The sequence below is a fragment of the Equus asinus genome, chromosome 10 (genome assembly GCF_041296235.1).
Source record: "Equus asinus isolate D_3611 breed Donkey chromosome 10, EquAss-T2T_v2, whole genome shotgun sequence".
NCBI classification, from domain to species: Eukaryota; Metazoa; Chordata; class Mammalia; order Perissodactyla; family Equidae; genus Equus; species Equus asinus.
This window is the reverse complement of record NC_091799.1, coordinates 36335584-36348831: the sequence shown is the minus strand read 5'-3', so window position 1 is coordinate 36348831 and position 13248 is coordinate 36335584. Positions and strand designations below refer to the sequence as shown.

At 36.4% G+C, this 13248-nt stretch overlaps 1 protein-coding gene across 1 annotated transcript in view; it reads left to right on the top strand.

Moving 5' to 3' along the window:
* The window catches only part of RAD23B (RAD23 homolog B, nucleotide excision repair protein), a 48775-nt gene extending 36054 nt beyond the window's left edge, over nt 1-12721 (top strand). Inside the window, exon 10 of the mRNA XM_014834462.3 lies at nt 10240-12721. Coding sequence (XP_014689948.1) covers nt 10240-10353 — 114 coding nt within the window. The 3' untranslated portion in view covers nt 10354-12721. The remainder of the gene's footprint in view (nt 1-10239) is intronic.
* The last annotated feature ends 527 nt before the right edge of the window (nt 12722-13248 follow it).

Here is a 13248-nt window from a genome sequence, read left to right as displayed (position 1 = left end):
TACAGTGAACATCAGAACCTGGTATCCTGAGTCTCTCTCTGTCCTTACCACGTTGACCAGTGCAGGTTGTGGCACTGCAGTAACTCAGTCATTTTCCTCTGAGCCCCATTGTTAACATTTGTAAATAGGGAATCAGTACTTGCCTTGTGTTAGCTCACGCAGTGTTTTGAGATGGAAAGCAGATATAGTACATTTTAATTTAATATTCAGAAAATCATCTGGACAGTAATATGTCCTTGTTTATGATATAAACATATGAAGTGTTTAAGATTTATAATTATATATTTCTTAAAAGATACTTTATATATCATGCTGATATTTTTCCCTTCATATAACAGAAGTGAGCAAATGACACGTTCCTCAGTTGTTCTATAGCACCTATTTTGAGGTTAGAGTTATCAGTTCTTGATTTCTATGTTGGATGATTTTTTTTCTTTTGTTGCTTGAGCTTTTGGTTTCATACTAAGAGAACGTTGGCTAATCCAAGGTCAAAGAGGTTATAGCTCTTATACATTTAGGTCTGTGATCCATTTTGAGTTGCGTTTTGGTTGTGCTAAGGTGTAGGAGTCCAGCTTCATACCTTTGTATGTGGATATCCAGTTGCCCCACTACCACTTATTAGAAAGATGACTCTTCCCCATTATATTGTCTTGGCATCCTTGTTGAAAATCAATTCACCGTAAAGGTGAGTGTTTATTTCTGGGCTCCCAGTGCTGTTCCATTGATCTGTATGTTTATGCTTATGCCAATACCTCACTGCCTTGACTACTGTGGCTTTGTAGTATTGAAATCGGAAAGTGTGAGTGCTTGGGTTTTGTTCTTTCTCAAGATAGTTTTGACGTTTCTGGGTCCCTTGCATTTTCCTATCAATTTTAGGATCAGCTTATCCAATTTCTGCAAAAATAACTGGCTGGGATTTTGATAGACACTGTTTTTTCTGTAGATCAATTTGGAGAGTATTGCCATGTTAGCAGTGTTAAGTCCTACCAAGCCATGAACATGAGGTCTCTTTCCATTTATTAGGTTTTCTATAATTTCGTTCAGAAATGTTCTATAGTTTTCAATTTGTGCTTCTATTCTTAGGTTTATTCCTAAGTATTTTTATTCTTCTTGATGCTATTATAAATGGAATTGTTTTCTTGATTTCATTTTTGGATTGTTCATTGCTAATTATATGGAAATTCAAGTTAATTTTGTGTAGTGATCTTATACCTTGCAACTTTCCTGAACTCATTTATTCATTTTGGTAATTTGCGTGTGTTCCTTAGGATTTTCTGTATGCAAGATAGTATTTGCAAGTAGACATAGTTTTACTTCTTCTTTTCCAATATGGATTCCCTTCTTTATTTTGGGCAAGGAGGGACCTAATTGCCCTATCTTGTCTTTCACCATTAAGTCTAATGTTAGCTGTGGATTGTATTAGATTCCTTTCATCAGGTTGAAGAAATTCCCTTCTATTCCTGCTTTGTTGAGTGTTTTTACCACAAAAGGGTTTTGAATTTTGCCAAATGCCTTTTCTGTGTTTATTGAGATGATCAGGTATTTTTGTCTCCTTTTCTGTTAATATGCTTTATTATGTTGATTGATTTTTGTATGTTGAACCAACTAACATTCCTAGGATAAATCCCACTTGATCGTGCCGTATAATCTTATTTGTTGCTGCATTTGGTCTGCTAGTATTTCTGTTGGAGATTTCTGCATTTATATGCGTAAGGAATACTGGTCTGTAGATTTCTTGTAATGTCTTTGGTTTTGATATCAGAGTAATACTGGTCTTATAGAGTGAGTCGGGAAGTATTCCCTCTTCTATTGTTTGCAAGAGTTTATGAAGAATTGGTGTTCATTTTTCATTATGGGGTTGGTAGAATTCACTAGTGAAGTTATCTGGGCACAGCTTTTCTTTTGGGAAAGTTTTGTGATTATTCGTTCAATCTCTACTTGTTATAGGGCTATTCAGATTTTCTCTTTCTGCTCGTGTCAATTTTGGTGGTTTTTGTCTTGCTGGGAATTGGTGTCATGTGAGTTAATCTAATTTGTTGACATACGATCATTCATAGTATTCACTTAATAATTTTTATTTCTATAAAAAGTAGTAATGTTTCTGCTTTTAGTAATTTGAATACTCAGACCGCTTTTTTCCCCCCTGTCATTTTAGCTAAAGATTTATCAATGTTGTTGGTCTAAAGAAAAAACAGACAACTGTTTTTGGGTTTTGTTGATTCTCTCTCTTGTTTTTCTAGTCTCTCTTTTATTTATTTTCTCTCTCATCTTTATTATTTCCCTCTTTTGCTTGCTTTGGATTTAGTTTCCTCTTCCTTTTTTTAGTTTCTTAAGATAGAAACTTAGATTATTGATTTAAGATCTTTCTCTTTTTTGTATATATATATTTTTGTGTGAGTTCATAATAGTTTTACATCATTGTGAAATTTCAGTTGTACGTTATTTCTTAACTGTCACCACATAAGTGCTCCCCTTCAACCACTCTGCCCATCCCCCTTCCCCTGGTAACCACTGAAATGTTTTCTTTTGTCCATGTGTTTGTTTATATTTCACATATAAGGGAAATCATCTCGTGTTTGTAACTTTCTCAGTCTGGCTTATTTCGCTTAACATAATACCCTCCAGGTCCATCCATGTTGTTGCAAATGGGATGATTTTGTCTTTTTTTAATGGTTGATTAGTATTCCATTGTATATATATTCCACATCTTCTTTATCCAGTCCTCAGTCAGTGGACACTTGGGTTGCTTCCAGGTCTTGGCTATTGTGAATAGTGCTGCAATGAACATATGGGTGCATCTGTTACTTTGGATTGTTGATTTCAAGTTGTTTGGATATATACCCAGTAGTGGGATGGCTGGGTCATATGGTAGTTCTATTTTTAGTTTTTTGAGGAATCTCCATAAGGTTTTCTATAGTGGCTGCGCCAGTGTGCATTCCCACTAGCAGTGTATGAGGGTTCCCTTCTCTCCACACCCTCTCCAACATTTGTTATTTTTAGTTTTAGTGATTATAGCCATTTTAACAGGTATAGGGTGGTATCTTGGTGTAGTTTTGATTTGCATTTCCCTGATGATTAGTGATGTTGAACGTTTTTTCATGTGTTTATTGGCCATCTGTATATCTTCTTTGGAAAAAGGTCTGTTCATATCCTTTGCCCATTTTTTGATCAGGCTGTTTGTATTTTTGTTTTCCAGTTGTGTGAGTTCCCCATATATCATTAACCCCTTATTGGATATATGATTTGCAAATATTTTCTCCCAGTTGGTGTGTTGTCTTTTTGTTTTGATCCTAGTTTCTTTTGCCTTGCAGAAGCTCTTTAGTCTGATGAAGTCCCACTTGTTTGTTTTTTCTTTTGTTTCCCTTGTCTGAGAAGACATGGTATTCGAAAAGATCCTTTTAAGTTCCATGTCAAAGAGTGTACTACCTATATTATCTTCCAGGAGTTTTATGGTTTCAGGACTTATCTTCAGGTCTTTGATGCATTTTGAGTTTATTTTTGTGTATGGCGTGAGATAATGGTCTACTTTCATTCTTTTGCAAATGGTTGTCCAGATTTCCCAACACCATTTATTGAAGAGACTATCTTTTCTCCATTGTATGTTCTTGGCACCTTCGTCAAAGATTATCTGTCCATAGATGTGCAGTTTTATTTCTGGGCTTTCAGTTCTGTTCCACTGATCTGTGTGTCTGTTTTTGCCAGTACCGTGCTGTTTTGATTACTGTGGCTTTGTAGTACATTTCGAAGTCAGGGATTGTGATGCCTCTGGCTTTGTTCTTTTTTCTCAGTATTGCTTTAGTAATTCAGGGTCTTCGGTTGCCCCATATGAATTTTGGGATTCTTTGTTCTATTTCCATGAAGAATGTTAGTGAGATTCTGATTGGGATTGCATTGAATCTGTAGATTGCTTTGGGTAGTATGGACATTTTAACTATGTTTATTCTTCCAGTCCATGTGCATGGAGTCTCTTTCCAGCTGTTTATGTCATCATCGATTTCTTTCAGTAATGTCGTAGTTTTCATTGTGTAAGTCCTTCACCTCTTTGGTTAAATTTATTCCTAGATATTTATTCTTTCTGTTGCACTTGTAAATGGAATTGTATTCCTGAGTTCTCTTTCTGTAAGTTTGTTATTAGAGTATAGAAATGCCACTGACTTTTTGTAAGTTGACTTTGTACCCTGCAACTTTACTGTAGTTGTTAATTATCTCTGAAAGTTTTTCGATGACTTCTTTAGAGTTTTCTGTATATAATATCATGTCATCTGCAAACAGTGAGAGTTTCTCTTCTTCAGTGCCACTTTGGATTCCTTTTCTTTCTTTCTCTTGCCTAATTGCTCTGGCCAAAAACTCCAGTACTATGTTGAATAAGAGTGGCGAGAGAGGGTATCCTTGTCTTGTTCCTGTTCTCAGAGGGATGGCGTTCAGTTTTTCCCCATTGAGTATGATGTTGGCAGTGGGTTTGTCATATATGGGCTTTATTGTGTTGAGGTAATTTCCTTCTATCCCCATTTTGTTGAGTTTTTTTATCGTAAATGACTTGTTGGACCTTGTCAAATGCTTTCTCTGCATCTATTGAGATGATCATGTGGTTTTTATTCCTCGTTTTGTTAGTATGGCGTATCACATTGATTGATTTGCAGATGTTGAACAAGATATTTCTTTTTTTTTTTTTAAGATTTTATTTTTTCCTTTTTCTCCCCAAAGCCCCCCGGTACATAGTTGTGTATTCTTCGTTGTGGGTTCTTCTAGTTGTGGCATGTGGGACGCTGCCCCAGCGTGGTCTGATGAGCAGTGCCATGTCCACGCCCAGGATCCGAACCAACGAAACACTGGGCCGCCTGCAGCGGAGCGCGCGAACTTAACCACGCGGCCACGGGGCCAGCCCCTGAACAAGATATTTCTTAATACAGATATTTACATCTGTTAACTTCCCTCTAGTCACTGCTACAGCAGCATCCCATTAGTTTTAAGTGCACTGTGGTCTTGTTTTCATTCATCTCAAAGTAGTGTCTAATTTCCCTTGTGATTTCTTCTTTGATCCATTGGTTATTTAGGATTGTGTTAATTGCCACGTATTTATGAATTTCCCAAATTTTCTTCTACTACTGATTTCTAAGTTCATTCCATTGTGGTCAGAGAGCATACTTCATATTATTTTAATCCTTTTAAATTTATTGAGGCTTGTTTTATGGCCTAACATGGTCTTTATGGAGAATGTTCCATGTGTACTTGAGAAACATGTGTAATGTGCTGCTGTGAAGTGTTCTGTAAATGTCTGTTAGGTCTAGTTGGTTTATAGTGTTGTTCACATCTTCTGTTTTCCTGTCAGTGTCTGCCTGGTTCTTGTATCCGTTAGTGAATATGGGGATATTGAGGTCTCCAAGTGTTATTGTGGAACAGTCTGTTTCTCCCTTTGATTCTTTCCGTTTTTGTGTCATGTATTTTGGGAGTTCAGGTTTGTTGTTACATGTGTTTATAATGAAGTCTTCCTGATGTTTTATCATCATAAAATGTCCTTTGTTTTTAGGAGCAATTTTTGTCTTAGTCTGTCTTGTCTGGTATTAATAAAGCTACTCCAGCTTTCTTGTTGTAACTGTTTGCGTGGTATATATCTCTTTTCATCCTTTCATTTTCAGTATGTTTGTGTCCTTGAACCTAAAGTATGTGTGTCTTGTAGAAGCATATAGTTGCATCCTGCTCTTATCTGCCTTTTACTTGGGCTAGGCCACCTTTAATTTGGACAAGACCTAGGTAACAAAATCATTTTTGATTTTCTTCTTTCATGGGTGAATAGTTAATCCTGCTGAATTGGGACTTTTGCCCAGTTTTTTAGGTCATTTCTTGATAGAGTCTAACGCAGGGTGATTGAAACAATTGAGGAGGAGGTTCATAAATCACATTTGGCTGACAAGTATATAGGACTTAATGAGTGAGGTAATTGACCTGAATGTTCTGAATGTCTGAAGTCTTTTAAAAGCAGCGATTATTGAGTCAAAAATGATTTTTAGGAGACTAGGAAAATGAAATTGAGTGGCTGGTATCACCATTTAAAATACTATAAAAAGTAAGCAGCTAAGAATAGAACTCCGTATGTCTTGATCTCAAAATAGATCATGTAATATAACTAATAGTTGATCACCTATTTTTCTTGACTAAAGTATTTCATAAGGCAAAAGAGAGTGAGAGTGATATTTGACCCTAACGAAAGACATGACTTTCTTTTTCTTTTTTTTAATGCTTTTTTAATGAGGAAGATTGGCCCCAAGCTAACATCTGTTGCCAATCTTCCTCTTTTTTTCCTTTCTCCCCAAAGCCCCAGTACATAGTTGTATATCCCAGTTGTAGGTCATTCTAGCTCTCCTATGTGGGATGCTGCCACAGCATGGCTTGATGAGCGGTGCCAGCTCTGTGCCCAGGATCCAAACCGGTGAACCCCAGGCCACCGAAGCAGAGCGTGTGAACTTAACCACTCAGCCATGGGGCCAGCCCCAGACATGACTTTCTTTACAAATAATTAGATGAGGTAGTAAGACTCATCTCTAGTTGCTGTCATCCCTCTCTTCGCTTGTATATACTAAAAGCCATTTGATTTACCAATCTGTAGGGTCATTTATTTTTAAACCACCACAGTTCACAACTAATTGTTTCTTTTAAATTTTTTTATTGTGGTCTAAATAGTTTATAACATTGTGAAGTTTCACTTGTACGTTAATATTTGTCAAACACCATGTAAGTGTGCCCGCACACCCCCCTGTAACCACTAAATTGTTCTCTTTGTCCATGAGTTTTTTTATATTCCACATATGAGTGAAATCATATGGTGTTTGTCTTTCTCTGTCTGGCTTATTTCGCTTAACATGATGCCCTCAAGGTCCACCCATGTGGCTGTGAATGGGACGATTTTGTCTTTTTTTTATGGCTGAGTTGTATCCCATTGTATATATATACACCACATCTTCTTTATCCAATTATCAGTTGACGAGTACTTGGGTTGCTTCCACATCTTGGCTGTTGTCAATAATGCTGCACTGAACATAGGGGTGCATAAGTCTTGTATTGTTGATTTCAAGTTCTTTGGATAAATACTCAGTAGTGGAATAGCTGGGTCGTATGGTATTTCTATTTTTAGTTTTTCGAGAAATCTCCATACTGTTTTCCAAAGTGGCTGTACCTGTTTGTGTTACTTCCAACAATGGATGAGGGTTCCCTTTTTCTCCACAACCTCTCCAACATTTGCTATTTTTTGTCTTGGTGATTATATCCATTCTAACGGGGTAAGATGATATCTAAGTGTAGTTTTGATTTGCATTTCCCTGATGATTAGTGATATTGAGCCTCTTTTCACGTGTCTATTGGCCATCTGTATATCTTCTTTGGAAAAACGCCTATTCATATCCTCTGACCACTTTTTGACCAGGTTATTTTTTTGTAGTTCAGGTGTGTGAGTTCTTTATATATTATGGAGATTAACCCCTTATCAGACATATGATTTGCAAATATTTTTTCCCAGTTGGTGGGTTATTTTTTTCATTTTGATCTTGGTTTCCTTTGCCTTCTAGTAGCTCTCTAGTCTGATGAAGTCCCACTTGTTTATTTTTTCTTTTGTTTCCCTTGTCTGAGTGGACATCATATTTGTAAAGATCCTTTTAAAGCTGATGTCAAAGAGTGTACTACGTTTATTTTCTTTCAGAATTTTTATGGTTTCAGGTCTTACCTTCAAGTCCTTGATCCATTTTAAGTCTGTTTTTGTGTGTGGAGAAAGATAATGATCTACTTTCATTCTTTTGCATGTAGCTGTCCAGTTTTCCCAGCACCATTTATTGAAGAGACTTTCTCCATTGTATGTTCTTGACCCCTTTCAAAGATTAGCTGTCTACAGATGCGTAGTTTTGTTTTTAGGCTTTCAGTTCTGTTCCATTGATCTGTGTCCCTGTTTTTGTACCAGTACCATGCTGTTTTGATTACTATAGCTTTGTAATATGTTTTGAAGTCAGGGATTGTGATACCACCAGCTTTGTTCTTGTTTCTCAGGATTGCTTTGGCTATTCGGGGTCTTTTGTTGCCCCATGTGAATTTTAAGATTCTTTGCTCTATTTCTGTGAAGAATGTCATTGGGATTCTGATTGGGATCGCATTGAATCTGTAGATTGCTTTAGTTAGTATGGCCATTTTAACTATGTTTATTCTTCTGATCCATGTGCACAGAATCTCTTTCCATCTCTTTATGTCATTATCAGTTTCCTTCGGTAATGTCTTAGAGTTTTCCTTATATAGATCTTTCACCTCCTTGGTTAAATTTATTCCTGGATATTTTATTCTTTTTGTTGTGATTGTAAATGGAGTTGTATTCTTGAGTTCTTGTTCTGTTAGTTTGTTATTAGAGTATAGAAATGCCACTGATTTTTGTAAGTTGACTTTGTATCCTGCAACTTTGCTGTAGTTGTTGATTATTTCTAATCTTTTTCTGATGCATTCTTTACGGTTTTCTGTATATTAGAATCATGTCATCTGCAAAGAGTGAGAGTTTCACTTCTTCATTGCCTGTTTGGATTCCTTTTATTTCTTTTTCTTGCTTAATTGCTCTGGCCAAAACTTCCAGTACTATGTTGAATAAGAGCAGTGAGAGTGGGCACCCTTGTCTTGTTCCTGTTCTCAGCGAGATGGCTTTCAGTTTGTCCCTGTTGAGTATGATGTTGGCAGTGGGTTTGTCATATGTGGCCTTTATTATGTTGAGGTATTTTCCTTCTATATCCATTTTATTGAGAGTTTTTATCATGAACGGATATTGGGTCTTGTCAAATGCTTTCTCTGCATCTATTGAGATGATCATGTGGTTTCTGTTCCTCCTTTTGTTAATACGGTGTATCACATTGACTGATTTGCGGATGTTGAACCATCCCTGTGTCCCTGGTATGGAATCCCACTTGATCATGGTATATGATCTTTTTAATGTATTGCTGTATTTGGTTTGCCAATATTTTGTTGAGGATTTTTGCATTTATGTTTATCAGCAATATCGGCCTGTAGTTTTCCTTCTTTGTGTTGTCCTTGTCTGGTTTTGGAATCAGGGTGATGTTGGCCTTCTACAGTGTGTTAGGAGTATTTCCGTCTTCCTCAGTTTTTTTGGAATAGTTTGAGAAGCATAGGTAATAAATTGTCTTTGAATGTTTGGAAGAATTCCCCCAAGAAGCCATCTGGTCCTGGACTTTTATTATTGGAGAGGTTTTTGATTACTGTTTCAATCTCTTTACTTGGATTGGTCTATTCAGATTCTCTGTTTCTTCTTGATTGACTTTTGGGAGGTTGTGAGAGTCTAAGAATGTATCCATTTCTTCTAGATTGTCCAGTTTGTTGGCATGTATGTAGTTTTTCATAATATTCTATTTTAATCTTTTGTATTTCTGTGGTATCCATTGTAATTTCTCCTCTTTCATTTCTGATTTTATTTATTTGAGCCTTCCCTCTTTTTTTCTGACTGAGTCTGGCTAAGGGTTTGTCAGTTTTGTTTATCCTCTCAAAGAGCCAGCTCTTTGTTTCATTGATCCTTTTTTGTTTCAATTTCATTTATTTCTGCTCTGATTTTTATTATTTCCCTCCTTCTGCTGAGTTTGGGCTTTGTTGTTCTTTTTCTAATTCTGTTATGTGTAGTTTAAGATTGTTTATTTGAGCTTTTTCTTGTTTGTTAACATGGGCCTGTATTGCTATAAATTTTCCTCTTAGGACTGCTTTTGCTGTATACCATAAGAGTTGGTATGGTGTATTTTTGTTCTTGTTTGTCTCCAAATATTTTTTTATTTCTCCCTTTACTTCTTCGATGACCCATTGGTTGTTCAGTGGCATGTTTAGTCTCCACAGTTTTGTTCCTTTTCCACCTTTTTTCTTATAGCTGATTGCTAGATTCGTGGCATTATAGTAAGTAGAAAAGTTACTAGATATGATTTCAATCTTCTTAAATGTATTAGCAACTAATTTTTAGTGTTAATGCCAATGAGTGTTAACAATGTATCTATTAGTCTGATAGTTTTAACTGGGAACAAAGACTTTTTTGTAGGTAGTTGTTAAAGGAAAAGTTCTGGGTTCCATCCAGCCCCTTGAGTTGGACAGTGAATCCATATTCAGGTAGAGATGAATTCATGTAAAATTCTCGAGCTTTTTTGTGTCTTTTATATGTTTTCAAGTGATGATCTGTCAGTAGTGCTATACTGGAATCCATAATATGTTTTCTTTCTTTTCTTCCAGTTAAAGGCTTTAGGATTTCCTGAAGGACTTGTGATACAAGCATATTTTGCTTGTGAGAAGAATGAGAACTTGGCTGCCAATTTTCTTCTACAGCAAAACTTTGATGAAGATTGAAAGGGACTTTTTTTTAATCTCACACTTCACACCAGTGCATTACACTAACTTTGTTCACTGGATTGTCTGGGATGACTTGGGCTCATATCCACAATACTTGGTATAAGGTAGTAGATTGTTGGGGGTGGGGAGGGAGGGACGTAGGATACAGGGCAGGGATAAATACAGTGCATGTCTGCTTCAATTAGCAGATGCCGCAAATCCACACAGTGTGTAAAATACTATACAACCAAAAATCAGCTTTTGCAGGTCTTTATTTCTTCTATAAAACAGTAGGTAACTTTTCCTAGGTTTCACTCTTTATAGTGTACTAGATCCAGAAATTTAGTGTAATGCCCTGCTTTATATTTCTTTGACTTAACATTGGTTTCAGAAAGAATCTTTGCTACCTAGAATCTACAGGCTCTATTTCATGGCAACACTGGATAAATGGCTTTGTGAAATTGAAAAAACTTTTGGAGCAACTGTAAACAGAAATGCCAAATTATTGATGGTTTTTGTTGCTGCTTCAAATAAGTATAAAATTAATGTGTAAGGAAGCCCATTCTTTCATGTTAAATACTGGGGTGGGAGAGGGGTGCAGGGGAACCATTTCTTAAAATGAAAATAATTACTGCTATTTTAAAATTTCTTGATCATCAAATGGTGAGACCCTTCTAACATGATTTGAGAAGCTGTACAAGTATAGGCAGTTATTTTCCTGTTTACATTTTTTTGGTTTGTTTTGGGGAAAATTGGTAGGTGTCTAATTCCTGTTTACTTCGTTGTTATATTGCAGTAAAAGTTTTAAAACCACCCTTGCATGTTTGCTTTTGATGTATCCCTTTGTGAGATTAGCACTTTGGGGCCAATGGAGAAACGCAGCATTCACGCTCCCTCCTCCCCTTCCCCCGGCAGAAACGTGTTCCTCAGCAGAAACGTATTCCTCAGCAAGTCGTCAGTTCAAACTGCTGCCTTTTTTTAAACCCACAGAATGCTGATTCAGTTCAAAATTAATGCAGATGTTTCAAAACTGGGTTTCTGATATTTGTAAATGTTTTTCCTTATTAGATAAGAATGTATGACCATCAAAGTCATTAGGATTATATTGCTTTCATAAAGAGAAGTGGACAGAACTATATAATCCAGCATCTTTTATTGCTTTTGAAAGACTGGCAGAATCTTTTGGAAGGGTTGGGAGATGCGGCTGGAAAAGTACTTTGGAAAATATACAATCAAGATCTCTCATGACATATTAAAAGAAAAATCTTAATAGCAGTGTTGGCTTTTGTTTGGATGTTTTCATCTCAGTTTTTCTTTGCAGTCTCCTTCGTTGACATTGTTATTTGATCATAAAGAGGGGGCAGATTTCTGCCTGTTCAGTTTTTCAAAGTTGTTTTCTGAATATGAACAAAAACTATTTCAAGAAGTAATACTGGTTTTTTTTCCTATCATCTGATACTGAATTAAAAAGATGAATTTGCACAGATTTCTTCCTGCATAATCTCTCAGAATAATCCTCAGCACAGTTTAGTGACAACTTTCAAGCTTTTACATCATGCACTCGTAACCTCTTTCTTATGAAAATAAATGAAACCATGATTTCTCCCCACAGTGTTTATCATGTGGTTTAATCTTCATGTGTTTATTCCATAAACACGGCAGGCCTTTGGACTTTGTATTACCTGTATATTTTATAATGGATCATGCACAGTGTCTCAGGAGAATAAAATGAGGATGTGTAAATAATGTTTCTCTTTCAAGGCAGAGCAATGAGTTGGGAAGAGGGGTGGCATTTCTGGTCAGATCATGGAATGCTCTCATTTATTTTATGACATTTTATCTGCTACCTGACTGCCCAGAGCGTAGTGAAAAAGGAAAGTAACAAAAACGGTAGCCTCTTTTCTCTGGGAAGTGACAACAGGAATTGGTGGCATGGAGCTTTTGTCTTTGGACAACAAAATTACAAATAGTGGGATTAATAATTACTGGAAGACAGTTGAGGCCGAGTTTTGTCCATTCTTTACAGTACCTTGTTTATCTGCTTCAAGAATCAGCAAGACACTATGAAAGAAACAGGCTTTTTGTGACCTTCTGCTGTTATAATTTACAAACCGTTTTGGTAAATCTCTTAATGTAAGTGGCTATTATTTGACTTTGGAATTTCGCATTTGAGATATTCTATTTCTTGAAATATTTTTATTGTTTAGTGGCTGTATGGAAAATGTGAGGAAGCTTAAGTTTATATTTGTTAAATTCTTATTGCCATCCTCTAGTCAAATATGTCTTTACATTGTTTAAAAATGCTGAAATGTTCCACCATATAATTTTTTCCTGTATTAGATGGCTAGGATTCTAGAGAATTAATTATAAAATATTTTCAATACAACCAACATTGCATTTCTCATTTTTTTAAGTGATTTTGCCATATGGAATCTGAGATTGAAAGTTGACAACGCTTCTATCACCGATATTTGTTTTTTCAGTAATTGGTGAATGTAGCATATAGGAGGCCAGGCAGTAGGTCACTTTTATTGGGATGTTTGTTTTCTCAACCAAAACATCAACACAGAGATGGGATACTTGATCAGGGTTCATGGGGGCTTTTAGAGATTTTAGTAAATTCCCATTATTCCTGTGCTTCTTGTCTTACAGCAGCCAGCCTAAGACTGCTAGGAAATAACCAAAAGTAAGCAAGCAGTTTCAGGGAGTAAGTACTTCCTGACCCAGTCTATACATTGGTGAGTTCCCCAGCCATGAGGCTCCGGTACAACATGTCCTCTCAGTTGACCTCCCATGTCTGCTTTGTTCTTTTAAACCAGGGACTGGCAAAGTTTAGCCCCATGAGCCCAGGCTGGCTCACTGCCTGTTGTGTGGTCCATGAGCTAAGAATGGTCTTTACATTGTTAAATGGTT